Source organism: Physeter macrocephalus, chromosome 14 (genome assembly GCF_002837175.3).
Source record: "Physeter macrocephalus isolate SW-GA chromosome 14, ASM283717v5, whole genome shotgun sequence".
NCBI lineage: Eukaryota > Metazoa > Chordata > Mammalia > Artiodactyla > Physeteridae > Physeter > Physeter macrocephalus.
This window is the reverse complement of record NC_041227.1, coordinates 103,541,311-103,560,906: the sequence shown is the minus strand read 5'-3', so window position 1 is coordinate 103,560,906 and position 19,596 is coordinate 103,541,311. Positions and strand designations below refer to the sequence as shown.

General features: G+C 37.9%; 1 protein-coding gene across 3 annotated transcripts in view; it reads left to right on the top strand.

The window, feature by feature from the left end:
- The first annotated feature begins 5,753 nt into the window (after positions 1-5,753).
- RAD51C (RAD51 paralog C) overlaps positions 5,754-19,596 on the top strand; it is a 33,129-nt gene continuing 19,286 nt past the window's right edge. For all 3 annotated transcript variants that reach the window (XM_007120182.3, XM_007120181.3, XM_007120180.3), the window contains exons 1-4: positions 5,754-5,910; positions 7,790-8,048; positions 8,638-8,804; positions 10,506-10,639. In XM_007120182.3, the coding sequence (XP_007120244.2) occupies positions 5,793-5,910; positions 7,790-8,048; positions 8,638-8,804; positions 10,506-10,639 (678 nt within the window). In that variant the 5' untranslated portion in view covers positions 5,754-5,792. The remainder of the gene's footprint in view (positions 5,911-7,789; positions 8,049-8,637; positions 8,805-10,505; positions 10,640-19,596) is intronic.

Here is a 19,596-nt window from a genome sequence, read left to right as displayed (position 1 = left end):
TAATAATAGTTAATAACCATTAAACAAAGTCAAGGAAGTTTAGCTCTTCCTCAAGGGCTATAGATAATATTCTGAGCCATATCCTAGGGCTGTTTTGCAGATACTGAAACCCCCACCAGGTGAAAGAAGTTAACTGCATGCTGACCACAAGTACATTGACCCCAGACAGGCTGGAACCAGAATTTTGATGATGTTGACTCCCAATTACCTCAGCACCAACCAATCAGAAGAATGTCCATGAGCTGATCAAGCACCCCACAACCCTCTCTCTCATCCTGTCTTTAAGCCATTGGGGAGTTTGGGTCTTTTGATCATTAGCTGCCCATAGTCCTTGCTTGGCTTTGCAATAAATGCTGTACTTTCCTTCACCACAACCCAGTGCCAGTAGTTTGGCTTTACTGTGCATGGTGAGTCGACCCAACTTTGGTTCAGTAACATGAACTGAAGAAAAGATCTATGAACATGGAAGCACCCTAAATGTCCATTGACAGATGAATGGATAAAGAAGATCTGGTATATATCTACACACACACACACACACACACACACACACACACACACACACTGGCATATTATTCAGCCATAAAAAAGAATGTAATAATGCCATTTCCATGGATGGACCTAGGGATTATCATACTGAGTGAAGTAAGTCAGATAAAGACAAATATCATATGATATCACTTATATGTGGAATCTAAAAAAATGATACAAATGAACTTATTTACAAAACAGAAATAGATTCACAGACATAGAAAACAAATTTATGGTTACCAAAGGGAAAAGGGCAGGGGGATAAGTTAGGAATTTGGGATTAACAGATAAACACTACTATAAATAAAATAGATAAACAACAAGGACCTATTGTAGAGCACAGGGAAGTATATTCAATATCTTGTAATAGTGTATAATGGAAAGAATCTGAAAAATATATATATGTATAACTGAATCACTTTGCTATATACCTAAAACATTGTAAATCAATTACACTTCAATTTAAAAAAATTTTAAATAACAAAACAAAAAAGGTCTATAAATCAGTTTTATATTCTTTATATTTTTGGTATTTTATTTGTTTTCTACTTCCTACACGTATATATTTTCCACCTATTTAAGAGTACAAAACAAAAAAAAATAAGGAGAGAGGAGCAGGTCAATCACCTAATCATCCATTCTTTTAACAAATATATACTGAGCACCTCCTATAAGCCATACACTGGGCTAGGGGCTCTAGGAAAATGAGTAAAATCCACATGGTCCCTGTTCTACTGAATCTTTCATTCTAGTTGGGTAGACATATGCAAAATAAATGATCACACAAAGACATCTGGTGTTATGAGAGCCTTAAAGGGGAGATCTAACCTAGTTTCAAGGGGGCTTGTTGGTGGCAGAGGTTCAGAGCCAGAGTCAGAGAAGAAGTCAATGAATGCTGAGATTTGAAGGATAAATAGTAGTTAATTGGGTGAAGCACAGAGTCATGTTGTGGCACACACATGGAATTAACACCAGAGTGGCTGGAGTGTAGAGTAAAGGTGAGACAGGACTTCCCTGGTGGTCCAGTGGGTGAGATTCCATGCTCCCAATGCAGGGGGCCCGGGTTCGATTCCTGGTTGGGGAACTAGACCCTGCATGCATGCCGCAACTAAGAAGACTGCATGCTGCAACTAAGACCCGGGGAAGCCAAAATAAATAAATAAGTAGATAGATAGATAGACAGATAGATAGATATTTTTTAAAAAAAAGAGTAAAGGGGAGAGAGGGAAGGATGCAACTAAAGAGGTAAACAGGAGCCAGAACATGCAAGACTTCTTGTAAGTCTTACTAAGAAACTTGGTCTTTATCCCAAGAGCAAAATAGGGAGTTACAGGAAATGAAATATACTCTAGAAAGGACCCTGTCTGCAGCACGGCAGAACAGACTAGAGGGGAGGGGAAGACAAGATGCAGAGAGACCTGCTAAAAGGCTCTTGCAGTACCTATAACAGAAATGGTGGGGACTTCCCTGGAGGTCTAGTGGTTAAGACTTCACCTTCTAATGCAGGGGGTGTGGGTTTGATCCCTGATCCCTGGTCAGGGAACTAAGATCCCATATGCCTCGCAGCCAAAAAACCAAAACATAAAACAGAAGCAATACTGTAACAAATTCAATAAAGAATTTGAAAATGGTCCACATCAAAAAAATCTTCAAAAAAAAAAAAAAAGCAATGGTGACAGCTTGGCCTAGAAAAAGACACATGGACATGATAGAGATATTTTAGAGAGAAAATTGATAGGGTTTGTGGTTATAGCGAACATGGAGGCTTAAAGGGAAGGAGGTGTGGAAGATTCCTAGGTTTCTGGTTTGTGCAGATGGAAGGACGGATATTCAGTTCACGGAGGCAGGAAATGCAGGAAGAGGACAAAAAGATTTTGGGATGGGCTGAAGATAATGAGTTAGGTTTAAGATAAGCTGAGTTGGAGATTTAGCATTGTGCTGTACGCAATTAGATATTTGCATCTGGAGGTCAGAGAACAGGTTAGAGCTAGAAAAATAAATTTACAAATTATTGGCATATAGTCACTGAACTGTGAATGTGAATAAGAGAGCAGAGAGACAGAGAGAGAATGAGAGAACCAGAAAGGAGAGTAGAAAACAGAACTGGATAGTCAGTGAAAGGTCAGCTATAGGGCCTTACAGTAACATTTCATGCCCTGGTTATGGAGGATAAAATTGTAAGGGAGTCAGAAAAGCCAGATGCCTAGGAATGAAATCAGAGATGTGGCATCACAGAAGTCAAGTGAGAACAATGTTTAAGAGTTTGGGGACAACAAATATTTTGAGCTCCCATTATGTACAAGGCCTTGTGAAATTGATATTGCTATTCCAAATACACGTTTGAGGCCTTAAGCTTTATCACAACCATCTCTAAAGCTAAACCTTGATTCAGAGTTTTTTTCTTAGTCCAAACAGCACTCATTTATCTTTCCTATTCTCAAATTCACTTGAACACGCAAGGTCACCAGTTTTAAAAGTTCTATGTTCTTATGCTAAAAGAAAATAAACTTCTCAGCTATAACAGAAATATTCACATTATTCCTCTCCCACAGCTCTAGAAAATAGCCCACTCAGCATGAAAATGTGTCCTGTTTGAATACTTAATTATAGATATTGACCGCATACCAGTAGCTCATGCCTACCCTTAGTATTGTATCTAGATAACAACACAAGTCAGAAAGGCAACACAACTCAATAATAATCCTGATTGATTAAGGCTCCATGAGGGCATAGATTCTTTTGTTAGTCCTGTCACCCTGCACAAAACTAGTGGTTAAAGATTTAATGTTGCTTAAGTGATCCAATCTTCAATGTGCTAGTTTTAAATTGGGACCTGGGTAAACTGTTCACAGGATTACTATAAGGATCAAGTCAAATAAAATAAGATACGTAAAAGCACTTTTCTTTGGCACTTTACAACCGTAGGCATTGTTTTTCTTTTAAAGGCTCATAGCATTGGCACTCTGCTGAGCTAGGTGTTCAATAAGGCTTTATTCGACTGAATATACATATTATAATATTTTCAAGTGGAGAAAAAACTTAAGATTTATTATGTACCTTTTCTGTGCTAAATACTTCATATTTGTTCATTTAATCTTTCTTACAACCCCTAATGGAAGAAATATTATTATCTTCCATTTGCAGGCTAGGAAACTGAGTAACTTGCTGAAAGTTTCACAGTTGGTTATTTCCCAAGATGTGATACAAACCCAAATTTGTATGACTCCAAAGCTCATGCTTGTTTCCCCATAACAGTACTTCTCAAAATCAAGTATCCCCAAATTGCAAAGGAAAATAATAACATACTCGCAGGAAAATCTGGAAGACTACTGAAATATCCAGTTTAAATTGGATCTTTCTTCAAACTATTATGTTTATCTTAAAATTTATACTTGCATTTTACTCTACAATACATTAATGTTTGTTTAATAGAAAATGTTTTAAATGGCTCATCACTTAACTCATTCAATTCTTCCCTCTCTAAAGAAATATTTGAGAAAACCTGACAGTATAAGAAGGTGCACCTTCTGTAAAAATCCCACAGCGTTATTTCCTGGCGCCTGACCTCAGAAAACTGGATCCCAGTTTGAAAGCCTGACTATAGAGCAAACTGCATTAAAGATATCTTAAGAATGATGATGAAAACAATAATTATTATAGCAACTCAAGGGTCAGGATAAGATATTAATGATGCGTAACAGTATAACTACAGATAGAGTCGACTAGTTTAACTCCCCACTGCTAATGAAACAAAATTCTAACACGACCGATTCCACTGCGTTTCACTGAACGACCTGAAGAGCTATCCCTTAATATGTTAACACCATCTCTTCTTCACCCAGGACCCTGGTTACTTGATAAGTATAAGCATGAATTCTCCCAGTGGACAACATTTATGTAATGCTCCCTGTATGTCCAGATATGTCCAGATATGTAACACACTAGGAGATAAGCAACGTACAGAGTGGCAAATAAACCACATTTTGACTAGTCCTACCAGACTCTTCCTGCCCTATCAAATGGGGGACACATACTTCTAGAATTTTCCCCCCACCCCCACTCCAAGAGCTACCTCACAATTTGGAGGTAGCTCAGGGAAGAAAAAAGGGTACTAGGTTTTAACTTTGGCTTCAAAAAAACTGCTCTGAGATTCCATGTCCTTATGTTCCTCGCGGCATGGCTGTGAGCATTGGAAATGTGTAGGATTTGCTAAAGCGGTCAGCACACTTCCTTCCTTAGAGCTTATGTACTTAAAGAGCTCTAATTTGCAATATTTAGAGAGTTCCTTTAAGCTAGGAAGAAAAGTCAAGGCTAAGAACTGTCGCCTAAAGGAACGGAATGAGTTTCTCCCTTAAATTATACTCTCCTGGGTAAGGAAAGACTTTGCAAGCCACCTTCCAAACCGCCTCTCAATTCCCCCCCCCCCCAAATTCTCTATCTGAGAAGTGGTCCCTTACCAACTCAGTACCAGAATAGGAGCTCTTGCGTAGCCCAACTCCTCCCTCTCAAAGACCGGGTGAGCCCATGCCCAGCCCACTACGCGGACTATATTTGCTTACTTATTCAGCTACTTCTAGGCAGGCCGTGAAGAACTAACGGTCTCAAACCATCATGCTCCAGACTCGACTCGCGGCAAGACGTGGGCGTCTGCGTGGATTCGGCGCCGAGCACGCCCCGCGGCTCTGGGGGGCTGACCCACAATCCCTCGCGAGAGCGAGGGCGGGAAATGTGAGGGGGCCTAGCAAAGGGGACAGCCGGCAAGAAGACCCAAGACCCTGGAACCGTATTACGGGGATGGAGAGTATTCTTTATACGACTGTTCCATACCCCAAACCGGTAACATGTCAGTGTCTGTGCGTATCTTAGCTCCCATTCGGGGAGATCATTCCTACTAACGACCCTGAGGCCTCCACCAAACAGGTCAGGTGGAGGTGAGGAAATGTGGTAAGACCCACTGGGTCTGGCTTTGCATCCTGCGGTCTCCATCCATCTTTTTATTGTCAGGATGTACGTTTGATGTGCAAACTTTAAATGGGATTTGGAAGAATCACGATGGAAACGGGGCAACATATGTAAGAGTGACCAGACTTCCGCACAGCCGCAGAGCCGCAGAGCCCCAAAACCCAAGGCCGCGTGCAGCCACGCTGCGGACCCCACCCTTCCGCCTTACGTCTGACGTCACGTGGCGCGGCGGGTGCGCGTGCGCGGGCTTGGCCACTTCTGCGTCTGCGCAACTGCGAGCGTAGGTGTTCGGCGTTGAAATGCAGCGGGAATTAGTGAGTTTGCCCCTATCCCCAGCTGTGAGGGTGAAGCTGGTGTCTGCAGGTTTCCAGACTGCTGAGGAGCTCCTAGAAGTGAAACCCTCCGAGCTCAGCAAAGGTAACGGACTCCCATTACAAGCTGAGGCACTCTGGCCGCTGTCGGGGCCGCCTCCATCCCGGTTCTCGGCCAGGTTCGGCCGCCGCTCACCGCCGCGTTTACATCGTAAAACAGCTCCTTGACTCCACTTAAGTGTGGTTTGAATGGTTAGAACTGTGGTTTTGGAAACATTCACCAGTTGCTTTCTCTGCCAGTGCCTGCTGAAGCCTCTGAGGATTATCTCATTTATACTCAAAAGAATGCTTTTAACGTGGATTATTATGTTCATTATATAGATGAAGGAACTGATGCGTGGGAGGCTAAGTAACTTTTCATTATGAGTGGGCTAGGAAGTTGTGGAGGCAGGATTGAAATGCAGACAGGCTGTCTAATTTTCGCTGTTACAAAATACAAGGGACAGCGATTAAATTTAAGAAATGCACTGTTCGTGATAGGATGAGATAAATTAAGAGAGACAAAGGGAGTAGAATCCCCAGAACCTGGAGAAAGCAGTAGAAAGAAGACATCGCTTCTCTTAATGTAATTCACTGAAAAAAACCTCAAAACTCACATTCCAGAACACTGTAGATTATATGTTGGTGGGAACCACTTCCTTCTGAGGTACTCAAAAATGAAGCTGTCTGTAGTCACTCTCACTGTGCACATTACACTATAGTATGCCCAGAACTGTGTTATTAAGATAGAACAGAATTTTAAGTTATTGACCTTAACGATGGAAAATAAGGTTTCAACTCTCCACTCAAGAACAAATGTTGTAGACCCAATGTTAACTATTTGTCTTAAGTCTTATGCCAAAGACTGTATCCCCCAAAGTCTGATGGGCTCATTTTCTTTCAACAGGTTGGTTTTACAAAAAAGAAATGAGAGAATCTGAATGATAATATTAGCTAACAATTATTAAGCATTTTGGATGGGCTTAGTGTTCTACCAAGGTTTTTATGTGTGTCGTTTCATTCCCATTTTGTAGAAGAAAAGTCTGAGGCATAAAGAAGAAACTTGCCCATGCATAGTAACTACATAGTAAGTGGTGCAGTCAGGAATGACAAACCTAAGTAATCAGACGAGTTAAGGCTCTTAAATTGGATGGAATTTTCATTTCCTTAGCACGATTAATGTCTTTCGTTAGCACCAAATTTATAGTTAATATCCCTACCCAATCAAGCACTGATATATCAAACTCATAAGTGATATCCTCTCCATTATTTCTTCCATAAGCAGCTTGTTTTGTAATTTCCATTTTACTTCTTAGGCCGTGTTGTCAGGAATGAAATTGTATAGTTGAGGAAGCATAAGTGTATAAGCTATTGGTGCATCAAATAATTTTTCTTATTAAATTGTTTGCAGTGTTCCATGAATTTTTCATTCCAATGTTTTCATGAATAATAAATACATTCACATGCACTTCTTAAATCTGCATCTTGTTTTAGGCAGTTAAAGAGGCCATTTTCATTCTTTTCTAAAAAATAATTTGTATACCTTATGAGAGCAAGTTTATTACGGCTTCATAAGACCAAAAGAGATAGTAAAAAACCAAAGAGATAGTAAAAAGACCAAAAGGAAAAAAAAAAAGGATATTTTTATTTCTACCTTCTGAGATAGATACTCTTGTAGGTACTCAGAAATGCTTTAGAGGTTTAGGTTTCTCAATTCTGTTTCTGAGGTAATAGATAAATCTTTTAAGTATGTGAAGACTAAGAAAACATAGATAAATGCCTTTATTAACTTGAAAAATTAAATAGTTAATTGAATGTTACATTTTTATGTTTCTCTAGGCATCGTTCTTGTTATTTAAAAATTAAAATTAATGAAGACAACTCAATAACATATGACTTTTAAATTTCTAAAATCAGATGTTTTTGTTTCTGTTTCTCACTTTCAGAAGTTGGGATATCTAAAGAGGAAGCCTTAGAAACTCTGCAAATTATAAGAAGAGAATGTCTCACAAATAAAACAAGTTATTCTGGTACAGCTGAGTCAGGCAAGAAGTGTACAGCACTGGAACTTCTTGAGCAGGAGCATACCCAGAGTTTCATAATTACCTTCTGTTCAGCACTAGATAATATTCTTGGGGGTGGCATACCCTTAACCAAAACAACAGAAATTTGTGGTGCACCAGGTGTTGGAAAAACACAATTATGGTAAAATAAAATGTTCCCCTCTTACATTTATGTAAGTAACAAGAGTATTCTGTTGTGGGTATACAGTTAGGAGACCAAAAAAGGCATGTATGTGCTCTTAATTTTGTGTGCATGTATGTGTGTATCAAACAAATCAACGTTTGCCTTACTTCAGCACCCCATCTTGATAAATTGAAACAATTATTTTGATATTAAAAAGTGTTTCTTTTGCAACAGTATAGTGTGGTCAGTGGGGTCAACAAGCAGTCTTCTACTTTATTATAGAATTTATTCCTGAGAATATATTTGAAAGCCAAATGTTTGAAAATACATTTTTGTATAATAAAGGGTTCCATTCCCAGAAGCCTAAAAACCACTAAAGAGTCCTTAATTGTGGTTTTATAGGCACATCCTCCCCCTAATCCATTCATCAATTGATTCACATATGTTTGGAGCCGTGGAGAGTCAACCATCTCTGTTACTTTGCAGAGTATATTTATACCTATAAAATATTTAGTGGTATCTAATGGGTTGTGATCTGGAGTTTGAAAAACACTGCCTTAGATGATCATGATAATGATTTGGTCATTTCAATTCTTTCTCTTGACAGTATGCAGTTAGCAGTAGATGTGCAGATACCAGAATGTTTTGGAGGAGTGGAAGGTGAAGCAGTTTTTATTGATACAGAGGGGAGTTTTATGGTTGATAGAGTGGTAGACCTTGCTAATGCCTGCATTCAGCACCTGCAGCTTATAGCAGGAACACATATGGGAGAAGGTAAGTTAGCAAGTGCTCTTTTTTCTGTAGAATAAAAGTAATTTTCATTTGTATCCATCTCAAGCAAGAGACCATTTGGAACGTGAAGCTTAATTACTTGACCGTGTACTAGTATTAAACTCTCATACTTCTCTTACAAATTGAGAAATGCCACACCTGGGCTGGCCTTTTCTTCCCCTTTTATGGCCCTCACTTTTTACTGCAGGAGCTCTGGAACAAAATCTGTATTTCAATGTATGACTTCAAATCATCATGCTCTGGCCTGCCAGGTGTTAGCTAATGTTACTGGACACCTTTCTGTAAGTATTAAATGTTGTGTCAATGCGTTCAGTGTATATTGACTTTCATACTGGTTTTTCCAAAAACCAAGGGTGGCCTTGAAAAATCATGTCTGGAAATGTTTGGAAAATTAGGCTGATTGACCTTATGTGGCTCTGAGTAGTATGTAATTGACTTCACAACTATGTTAATTGTATTGTTAAAAGTGTTGGGAAGTTTTTCTGCGCTTATTATGTGGAAATAAAGTGTTAGATTAAAAAAGTTTTTTTTTAAGATAATTTGTTTTCAAGTTCTTGTTCTTCAGTTACTCATAAAATTAAATGGTTTCTGGTTTGACTGTTTTCTTTTGCTTTATTGTATTTTATTTTTCGGATGTGCAGTCCTTATTCTTTTCTCTAGAAATGTTAAAAAACATAATGCTTTTTCTAAGATGTTTGTATTCCCTTTAAAAACATAATCAGCTGAATATTTTTGTTTTCATTGTAGTACTAGGTGTCCTTTTTAACCAATGACAAGTATATCTATTGAAAGTCCTGCAAGCTATCCATGTCACAGGTGTAATTTGTAATAGTGTCTTAAGATCTTGTAAATATTGTGGATGTATCACTGGAATATAGTTTTTAATGATTGGTGTGTGATTAAGCTATTGTTTTTTGGTTAAAAATGAACTGGCTAAAAGTATATTTGTAATAGGCAATATTTTCTGAAATTTATTTCTTGGTTTTTCTTTCAGCGTTAAAACTTAAGTACATTTTTAAATGCTATGATTTTTAACTTGTTTCTCTCTGAAATATGTCCAGACCAATCTGGTTGTTTTTTTTGTTTGTTTGTTTGTTTGTGTTTTTGTTTTTTTGCCGTACGCGGGCCTCTCACTGTTGTGGCCTCTCCTGTTGCGGAGCACAGGCTCCGGACGCGCAGGCTCAGCGGCCATGGCTCACGGGCCTAGCCGCTCCGTGGCATGTGGGATCTTCCCGGACCGGGGCACGAACCCGTGTCCCCTGCATTGGCAGGTGGACTCTCAACCACTGCGCCACCAGGGAAGCCCCAATCTGGTTATTTTTTAAAAAACAAATCTAAGGAGAGAATTTTATTTTATATCATTGTTCCTACTTAAATATCAAATTATACTATGGCATTTAAGGGAAAAATATGCTTCTTTTCAACATTTTTAAATTTGGAGTCTTATGAAAAAAACAAGAAAGAAATTCCATTGTTACTTCTATTCAATGGAAGCCAATAACTAGAAATATGAAAAGATAGGCATTAAAACTCTAGTTGTGTATGTGTTTAAACAATTTCTAGATAGTCTAGTATGTAAGGAAACAGTGGAAAAGGTGAAAATAAGAGGTCAGGAATTATGAAATGATAGTATGTGAAATGACAGGTAAAACTATTTTAAAATTGTTTTGTTGTTTATTTCAGAGCACCCAAAAGCTTTGCAGGATTTCACTCTTGAAAATATTCTTTCCCATATTTATTATTTTCGTTGTCGTGACTACACAGAGCTACTGGCACAAGTTTATCTGCTTCCAGACTTCCTTTCAGAACACTCAAAGGTATGGCTCAATCTTTATCAGGTTGAGGAGGCTCTCTTTTATTCCTAATTAGTTGATTGTTTTTATCATGAAAGGTGTTGGGTTTTGTCAAATGCTTTTTCTGAATCAATTGAGATCATTATGTGGGTTTTTTCACCCATCATTCTATTAATCTGGTGTGTTTCATTGATTGATTTTCATATTAAACCACCTTTGCATTCCTAGGATAAATCCCGCTTGATCATGATATATAATTCTTTAAATATACTACAAGATTCAGTTTCCTAGTATTTTATTGAGGATTTTTGCGTCTGTAATTGGTCTGTGGTTTTCTTTGCTGGTGATGTCTTTGTCTGGCTTTGGTATCAGTGTAATATTGGCTTCATAAAATGAGTTAGGAAGTTCCCTTCTCTACTTTTCAGAATATTTTGAGAAGAATTGGTGTAAATTCTTTAAACATTTTATAGAATTCACTGGTGAAGCCATCTGGTCTTGATTTTTTCTTTGTTGGAAGGCTTTTGATTACTGATCCAATCTCTTGTTATAAATCTATTCAGATTTTCTGTGTCTTCAGTCAGTTTTGGTAGTTTGTGTCTTTCAATGAGTTTGTCCATTTCATCTAGGTTATCTAATTTTTTGGCATACAAACGTTCATTATATTCTCTTTGTTTTTTATTTCTATAAGGTTGGTAGTAATGTCCCTACTTTCATTCCTGACTGGAGTGATTTGCACCTTCTCTTTTTTTCTTAGTCACTTTAGTTAAAGGCTTGTCAATTTTGTTGATCTTTTCAAAGAATCAACTTTTTTTCTTTTTCTTTTTTTTTAAAAATCTCTCTCTTTTTTCAAAAACTAATTAATTTATTTTATTTTTGGCTGCATTGGGTCTTCATAGCCACGCGTGGGCTTTCTCTAGTTGTGGCGAGCAGGGGCTACTCTTCGTTGCGGTGCATGGGCTTCTCATTGCGCTGGCTTCTCTTGCTGCGGAACACAGGCTCTAGGCGTGTGGGCTTCAGTAGTTGTGTAATGCAGGCTCAGTAGTTGTGGCACACGGGCTTAGTTGCTCCACGGCATGTGGGATCTTCCCAGACTAGGGCTAGTGTTTATTTAAGAGTTTGATTTCCACATATTTGTGACTTTTTCAAATGTCCTTTTGTTGGTTTCTAATTTTATTCCATTCTGGTCAGAGAAGATAACTTTATATGATTCCATCTTTATAAATTTGAGACTTATTTTGTGACCTAACATCTGGTCTATGCAGGAGGACATTCCATGTGCACTTGGGAAGAATGTGTAGTCTGCTGTTGAGAGGAGTGTTGTATGTATATATCTGCTAATTCTAGTTGATTTATAGTGTTGTTAAGTCTTTTCTTTCCTAGTTTATCTTTTGTCCAGTTATATCCATCATTGAATATGGGCTGTTTGAAATTGCCAATTATTACTGTAGAACTGTCATGTTTCTTTCTTTGATTTTTTTAAAAAATTTATTTTTAAAAATTATTAATTAATTAATTTTTGGCTGCGTTGGGTCTTCTTTGCTGTATGCGGCCTTTCTCTAGTTGCAGCAAGCAGGGGCTACTCTTTTTTGAGGTGCGTGGGCTTCTCATTGCAGTGGCTTCTCTTGTTGAGGAGCACGGGCTCTAGGCACACGGGCTTCAGTAGTTTTGGCTCGCAGGCTATAGAGCGCAGGCTCAGTAGATGTGGCGCACAGGCTTAGTTACTCCAAGGCATGTGGGATCTTCCCCGACCAGAGCTTGAACCCATGTCCCCTGCATTGGCAGGTGGATTCTTAACCACTCTGCCACCAGGGAAGTCCTCTTTCTTTAATGTTGTCAGTTTTTGCTTTATATATTTTAGGGCTCTGTTGTTAGGTTTCTATATATTTATAATTGTTATATCTTCTTTTTGTTTTTTTGGCTTTCGGGATCTTAGTTCCCTGACCAGGAATTGAACCCAGGCCATGGCAGTGAAAACACCGAGTCCTAACCACTGCACCGCCAGGGAATTCCCTATAATTGTTATATCTTCTTAATGGACTGACCCTTTTATTATTATACAATGTCCTTCTTTGTCTCTTGTAACAATATTTGTCTTAAAGTCTCTTTTGTCTGGCCACTCCAGCTCTCTTTGGTTACTGTTTCAGGGAATATCTTTTTCCATCCTTTCACACCTAACTTATATGTATCTTTGGACTTAAAGTGAGTTTCTTGTAGAAAGCCTACAGTTGGGTCATTTTTTAAATCCATTCTGCCAATCTCTGCCTTTTAATTGCAGAGTTTAATTCATTTATGTTTAACATGCTTGCTCATAGGGAGGTACTTCTGCCATTTTGCTATTTTTTTTTCCTGTATGTCTTATACCTTATTTCTCAATATCTCCATTACTGCCTTCTTTTTTTTATTAGATAGTTATTTTCTAGTATGCCATTTTGATTCCCTTGTTTCTTTTATTATATATTTTTTAGTTATTAGTTGCCCTGGGGATTACAATTAACATCTTAATTCATAGTAGTATAGTTTGAACTAATACCTATTTAGTTTCAACAATATACAAAAACCTTGCTGCTATTGGCTACTTTTAACCCTCTTTGTGTTGTTATTGTCACACATTATGTCTTTATACATTGTGTGCCGATTACCATAGATTTTTATTTATTTATTTATTTATTATTTATTTTTCTTTTAAGAAGATGTTGGGGGTAGGAGTTTATTAATTAATTTATTTATTTTTGCTGTGTTGGGTCTTCGTTTCTGTGCGAGGGCTTCCTCTGGTTGTGGCAAGCGGGGGCCACTCTTCATCACGGTGCACGGGCCTCTCACTATCGTGGCCTCTCTTGTTGTGGAGCACAGGCTCCAGACGTGCAGGCTCAGTAGTGTGGCTCATGGGCCCAGTCGCTCTGCGGCATGTGGGATCCTCCCAGACCAGGGCTCAAACCCGTGTCCCCTGCATTAGCAGACAGACTCCCAACCACTGCACCACCAGGGGGGCCCCATAGATTTTTAGTTATTGTTTTATACAGTTATCTTTTAAAGCATATCAGAAAATAAGGTGTTACAAACTAAAGATACATTAATGCTGACTTTTTAGGTTTATTTATATAGTTACATTTACTGCTGTTTATTTCTGTGTGTGGATTTGAGTTACTGTACTGTCCACTGTCTTTTCATTTCAGCCTGAAGGGCTCTTTTTAGCATTTCTTATACTAGGTCTACTAGTGATGAACTTTGTTTTTATTTATCTGGGAGTCTCTTTAATTGCTGCTTCATTTTTGAGGAATACTTTTGCTAGATATACAATTCTTGGTTGTCAGTTTTTTCCTTTCAGCAATTTGAATATGTCATCCCACCGCCTTCTGGCCTTTGAGAACCACTGAATAAATATATCTATGATCTGAGTCTTCCTATCTCTCCATTGGTATGCTGGTAAATATTTAATGACTGACTTTCCAGGAAAAGAATATATGCACATATCTACATACATAAGTTTATTATAAAGTTGCTTATATAAAGGATGTATACCACACAATTTGCAAGTAATAAAATGTACAGTATTCTTTATTGTAAATTCCGTATAACCAGTTGAGTCTTACAGAAAGCTTTTGTTGATTTGATTTTTTATTGAGGTTAAATTCACATAATAAAATTCAGCATTTTAAAGTGAGCAATTCAGTGCAGTTCGTACATTCACAATGTTGTACAACCACTACCTGTATCTAGTTCCAAAATGTTTTTGTCACCTTAAGAGGAAACTTGTACCCATTAAGGAGTTGCTCCCTATTCCTCCCTCCCTACAAAGCCCCTAGCAACCACCAATCTGTTTTTGTCTCTATGGATTTACCTACTCTGGATATTGCATATGAATGGAATCATATGATATGTGACTTTTTTTGTCTGTTTTTTTCCACGTGTTCAGTGTTCATCCACTTTGTAGCATGTGTCAGAGCTTCGTTCCTTTCTATGGCTGAATAATATTCTTTTGATGGACATTCAGACTGATTCCATCTCTTGATTTTTGTGAATTGTGCTGCTATGAAATGTGTATACACATATTTGTTTTTGTACCAATTTTTAATGCTTTTGGGCATATACCTAGGAGCAGAATTGCTGGATCATATGGTAATTCTATGTTTAACTTTTTGAGGCCTTGCAGAACTGTTTTTCACAGTTGCTGAACCATTTTACATTCCCACCACCAATGTATGAGGTTTTCATCGATTTAAATTTTGCTAAACTTATTTATTCATATCTGACCTCTGCCATTATTTGGCAAAATTAAGCTACCAATAAGCACTTGATGGCTGTCCAGTTCAGCAGAGAAGTTGCTCCCATCACTGAGGAACAGGTACTGTTTTAACATAAACGCTGGTTGAAATTTTTGCTTACGTTAACGAGCATGATGAAAGTGAAACAACAGAGGTGTATTTTTTTGCTGAATTGATTAGCTTCCTGTGTTATTGTTGCTGTTGAGGAATTTGATGAATTTTTACCATTTCTGTTTTTCCTTTTTTTCTTCCCTCCTAATTTATCCCTCTCCTCCCACCTTTCCCCTTTGGTAACCATAAGTTTGTTTTCTAAGTCTGTGAGTCTGTTTCTGTTTTGTAAATAAGTTTGTATCATTTTTTAGATTTCACATATAAGTGATACCATATGATATTTGTCTTTCTCTGTCTGGCTTACTTTACTCAGTATGGTAATCTCTAGGTCTATTCATGTTGCTGCAAGTGGCATTATTTGATTCTTTTTTATGGCCGAGTAATATTCCATTGTATATATGTACCACATCTTCTTTATCCACTCATCTGTTGATGGATATTTAGGTCGCTTCCATGTCCTGGTTATTGTAAATACTGCTCCAGTGAACTTTTGGTGCATGTAAATATCTTTTCGAATTTTGGTTTTCTCCACATTTATGCCCAGGAGTGCAATTGCTGGATCATATGGTAGCTCTATTTTTAGTTTTTTGAGGAACATCCATATTGTTCTCCATAGTGCCTGTAACAATTTACATTCCCACCAACAGTGTAGGGGAGCGTTCCCGTTTCTCCACAACCTCTCCAGCATTTCCTGTTTGTAGATTTTTTGATGATAGCCATTCTGACTGGTGTGAGGTGATACCTCACTGTAGTTTTGATTTGCATTTCTCTAATAATTAGTGTTGTTGAGCAGCTTTTCTTGTGCTTCTTGTCCATCTGTATGACTTCTTTGGAGAAATGTCTGTTTAGGTCTTCTGCCCGTTTTTTGATTGGGTTGTTTGTTTTTTTGATACTGAGCTGCATGAGCTGCTTGTAAATTGTGGAGATTAATCTCTTGTCTGTTGCTTTGTTTGCAAATATTTTCTCCCATTCTGAGGGTTGTCTTTTTGTCTGGTTTATGGTTTACTTTGCTGTGCAAAAGCTTTTAAGTTTCATTAGGTCCCATTTGTTTATTTTTGTTTTTATTTTCGTTACTCTAGGAAGTGTGTCAAAAAAGATCTTGCTGCGATTTATGTCAAAGAGTGTTCTGCCTATGTTTACCTCTAAGAGTTTGATAGTGTCTGGCCTTACATTTAGGTCTTTAATCCATTTTGAGTTTATTTTTGTGCATGGTGTTCATTCTTTTTCATGTAGCTGTCCAGTTGTCCCAGCACCACTTACTGAAGAGACTGTCTTTTCTCCATTGTACATTCTTGCTTCCTTTGTCATAGATTAGGTGACCATATGTGTGTGGATTTATCTCTGGGCTTTCTATCCTGTTTCATATTGATCTGTTTCTGTTTTTGTGCCAGTACCATACTGTTTTGATTACTGTAGCTTTATAGTAGAGCCTGAAGTTAGGGAGCCTGATTCCTCCAGCTCCGTTTTTCTTTCTCAAGATTGCTTTGGGTATTTGAGGTCTTTTGTGTTTCCATATAAATTAAAAGATTTTTTGTTCTAGATCTGTGAAAAATGCCATTAGTAATTTGATAAGGATTGCATTGAATCTGTAGATTAGGTAGTGAGTCATTTTGAAAATATTGATTCTCCCAATTTAAGCACATGGGATATCTTTCCATCTGTGTCATCTTTGATTTCTTTCATTAGTGTCTTACAGTTTTTAGAGTACAGGTCTTTTGCCTCCTTAGGTAGGTTTATTCTTAGGTATTTTATTCTTTTTGATGCAGTGGTAAATGGGATTGTTCCTTAATTTTTCTTCCTGATCTTTTGTTGTTAGTGTATACAAATGCAACAGATTTCTGTGTATTAATTTTGTATCCTGCGACTTTACCATGGGATTGTTCCTTAATTTTTCTTCCTGATCTTTTGTTGTTAGTGTATACAAATGCAACAGATTTCTGTGTATTAATTTTGTATCCTGCAACTTTACCAAATTCATTGATGAGCTCTAGTTACCATTTATTTCTGGTTATAAATTATTTTCTGGGGAATTCCCTGGTGGCCCAGTAGTTAGGGCTCTGTGCTCTCACTGCCAAGGGCCTGAGTTCGATCCCTGGTCAGGGACCTAAAACCCCACAAGCCATACGGTGTGGCCATAAATAAATAAATAAATTTCTGCATTTTCCTCAAAATATGGACCATAAGGTTGACTATTACAGAATTTTCTTGCATTTTGTTTACATCAGGATTTTTCCCTAAGAGGTAAAAGACACCAGAAATCTAGATGACTGGTTGTGACAGGAATTATGTTCTTAAGTGCTTCTCACAATTTTTATGTTCGTATATTCTTTCTTTATGGGGTCTTTATTGAGCCTTATTTTGTGAAAATGGAAAATATGGTTATTTTGCTGACATTACAGTATTTTGATACATTCTCAGTTTTTTCATTTTTCTACACTGAACAATTTATCTGTGATATGGGAAAGACCTCATATCTCTAATAAACCACTCTTAGTGTCAGTGAATAGTAAGAAAAGAATATCAAATGGAGTCATCCCATGGTCCATTTACCCATAATTTCTTCTTTGTTAGTTGCACAAAGGCAAGAACTGCTGGCAGAAGGGAATTACACTACACAAAATGTTTCTGAAACATAAAGAGTTTAAAACTCTTGGATTCCTAATTTTTATTTTAAAACATTCACGTTGGAGGGAATTCTCTTCCAGTGGTTAGGACTCTGCACTTCCACTGCAGTGGGTATGAGTTTGATCCCTGGTTGAGGGGAGCTAAGTTTCCTACAAGCCACAGGGCATGACCAAAATAAAAATTCACGCTGGTAACTTTTTTTTTTACAAGATGTTTTTTCTTGATGTGGACCATTTTTATTTTATTTTATTTTATTTATTTATTTAAATAGTTCTTTTCTCATTTTTAAAAAGATTTTTATTATTTATGGCTGCGTTGAGTCTTCATTGCTGCACGCGGGCTTTCTCTAGTTGCAGCGAGCAGGGGCTACTCTTCGTTGCAGTGTGTGGGCTTCTTGTTGCGGTGGCTTCTCTTGTTGCGGAGCGCAGGCTCTAGATGCGCAGGCTTCAGTAGTTGTGGCAGGTGGGCTCAGTAGTGTGGCTCTGGGTCTCTAGAGCACAGGCTCAGTAGTTGTGGCACACGGGCTTAGTTGCTCCGCGGCATGTGGGATCTTCCCGGACCAGGGCTCGAACCCGTGTCCCCTGCATTGGCAGGCAGATTTTTAACCACTGCGCCACCAGGGAAGTCCCTGATATGTACCACTTTTAAAGTCTTTATTGAATTTGTTTCAACATTGCTTCTGTTTTATATTTTGGTTTTTTGGCCGCAAGACATGTGGGATCTTAGCTTCCCGACCAGGGATCAAACCTGCACCCCCTGCATTGGAAGGTGAAGTCTTAACTACTGGACTGCAAGGGAAGTCCCACGTTGGTGACTTTTAAATTTCAGCTTTTATGAGTTGAATGACAGTGCTTGTTTTTTGGTTTTTGTTTGTCTGTTTGACAATGCTTGTTTTATTCTACCCACTCAAACTCTGTACTTCATCGACTTTCTGTCATTCGGTATAATCTGCCTTTTGAGAGACCAAGGAAACTCACCAGAGCATATTCAGGAGCTTGTTCCCTAAACTTGGAGAAAAGCCATGAGTGTGACAGTTACCACTTAACAGAACGTCCAGATCTTTGTAATTCAGCCACTTTCAGTAAAATCTGTACTGTAGAGAGGAAAACAGCCTATTTCTATTCTTCCATTGTAGGTTAGGCTGGCTCCTCTGGTTTGAGCAGAGAGGTCCTTGGATGCCCTAGGTATTTGGGACTCCTTGCAAATACCCCAGGACCAAAACTTGCAATTATATAGTGTTTTCCCGTGGAGTATTTTTCTTCTTTTGATTTGAGTTAATGATCATTCCTAGTTATTGGATTCATTTTCCAAAAGTAGAAGCATATTTCCTCAATTTTTTGTGTAGTTCACAATGCAATGGATACAGACACAACACTTTTAAAAAAATTTTATTGAAGTATTGGTGATTTATAATGTCTTGTTAATTTCTGCAGTACAGCAAAGCGATGCTTCCCTCCTTCACCCCCCTCCCCCTTGGCAACCACAAGTCTGTTCTCCACAGACACAACACATTTTTAAGGTCAATCTGATTATGACATTTTTTTCCCATCACTTTATTAAAAGTCTAGACAACCAGCAAAACAAATCAAGTCCTGATCTGTAGCTGATTTGCTTGCTAATTTCCTTGTAGAAAATACTCCTATCATGGCTGATTTCATGTATGATGTCATTGGACATGGAGTAGCAAAGAAACAATGCACATCATTGTGTAATGTTTCCACTATAAAGGTAAAATAGATGTAAATAACCTTAAAAGCATAGATAATAGTAAAATGTAGTAGGAATGAGTTTTCAGTATTTATTATCCATATTTTAATATATATAGTTTAATTTTGCTAATGACTGTGTTTAATGATGGATTTGTAAAATTTCTAAAAATTTAGCACTTGGCTCACGAGCTTGTAGGATTTGGCCTCAGCATACCACTGATTCTTTCTGATGTAATTTCCTACCGTTCCCCCTCACTACTTTTTTTCTGACCCT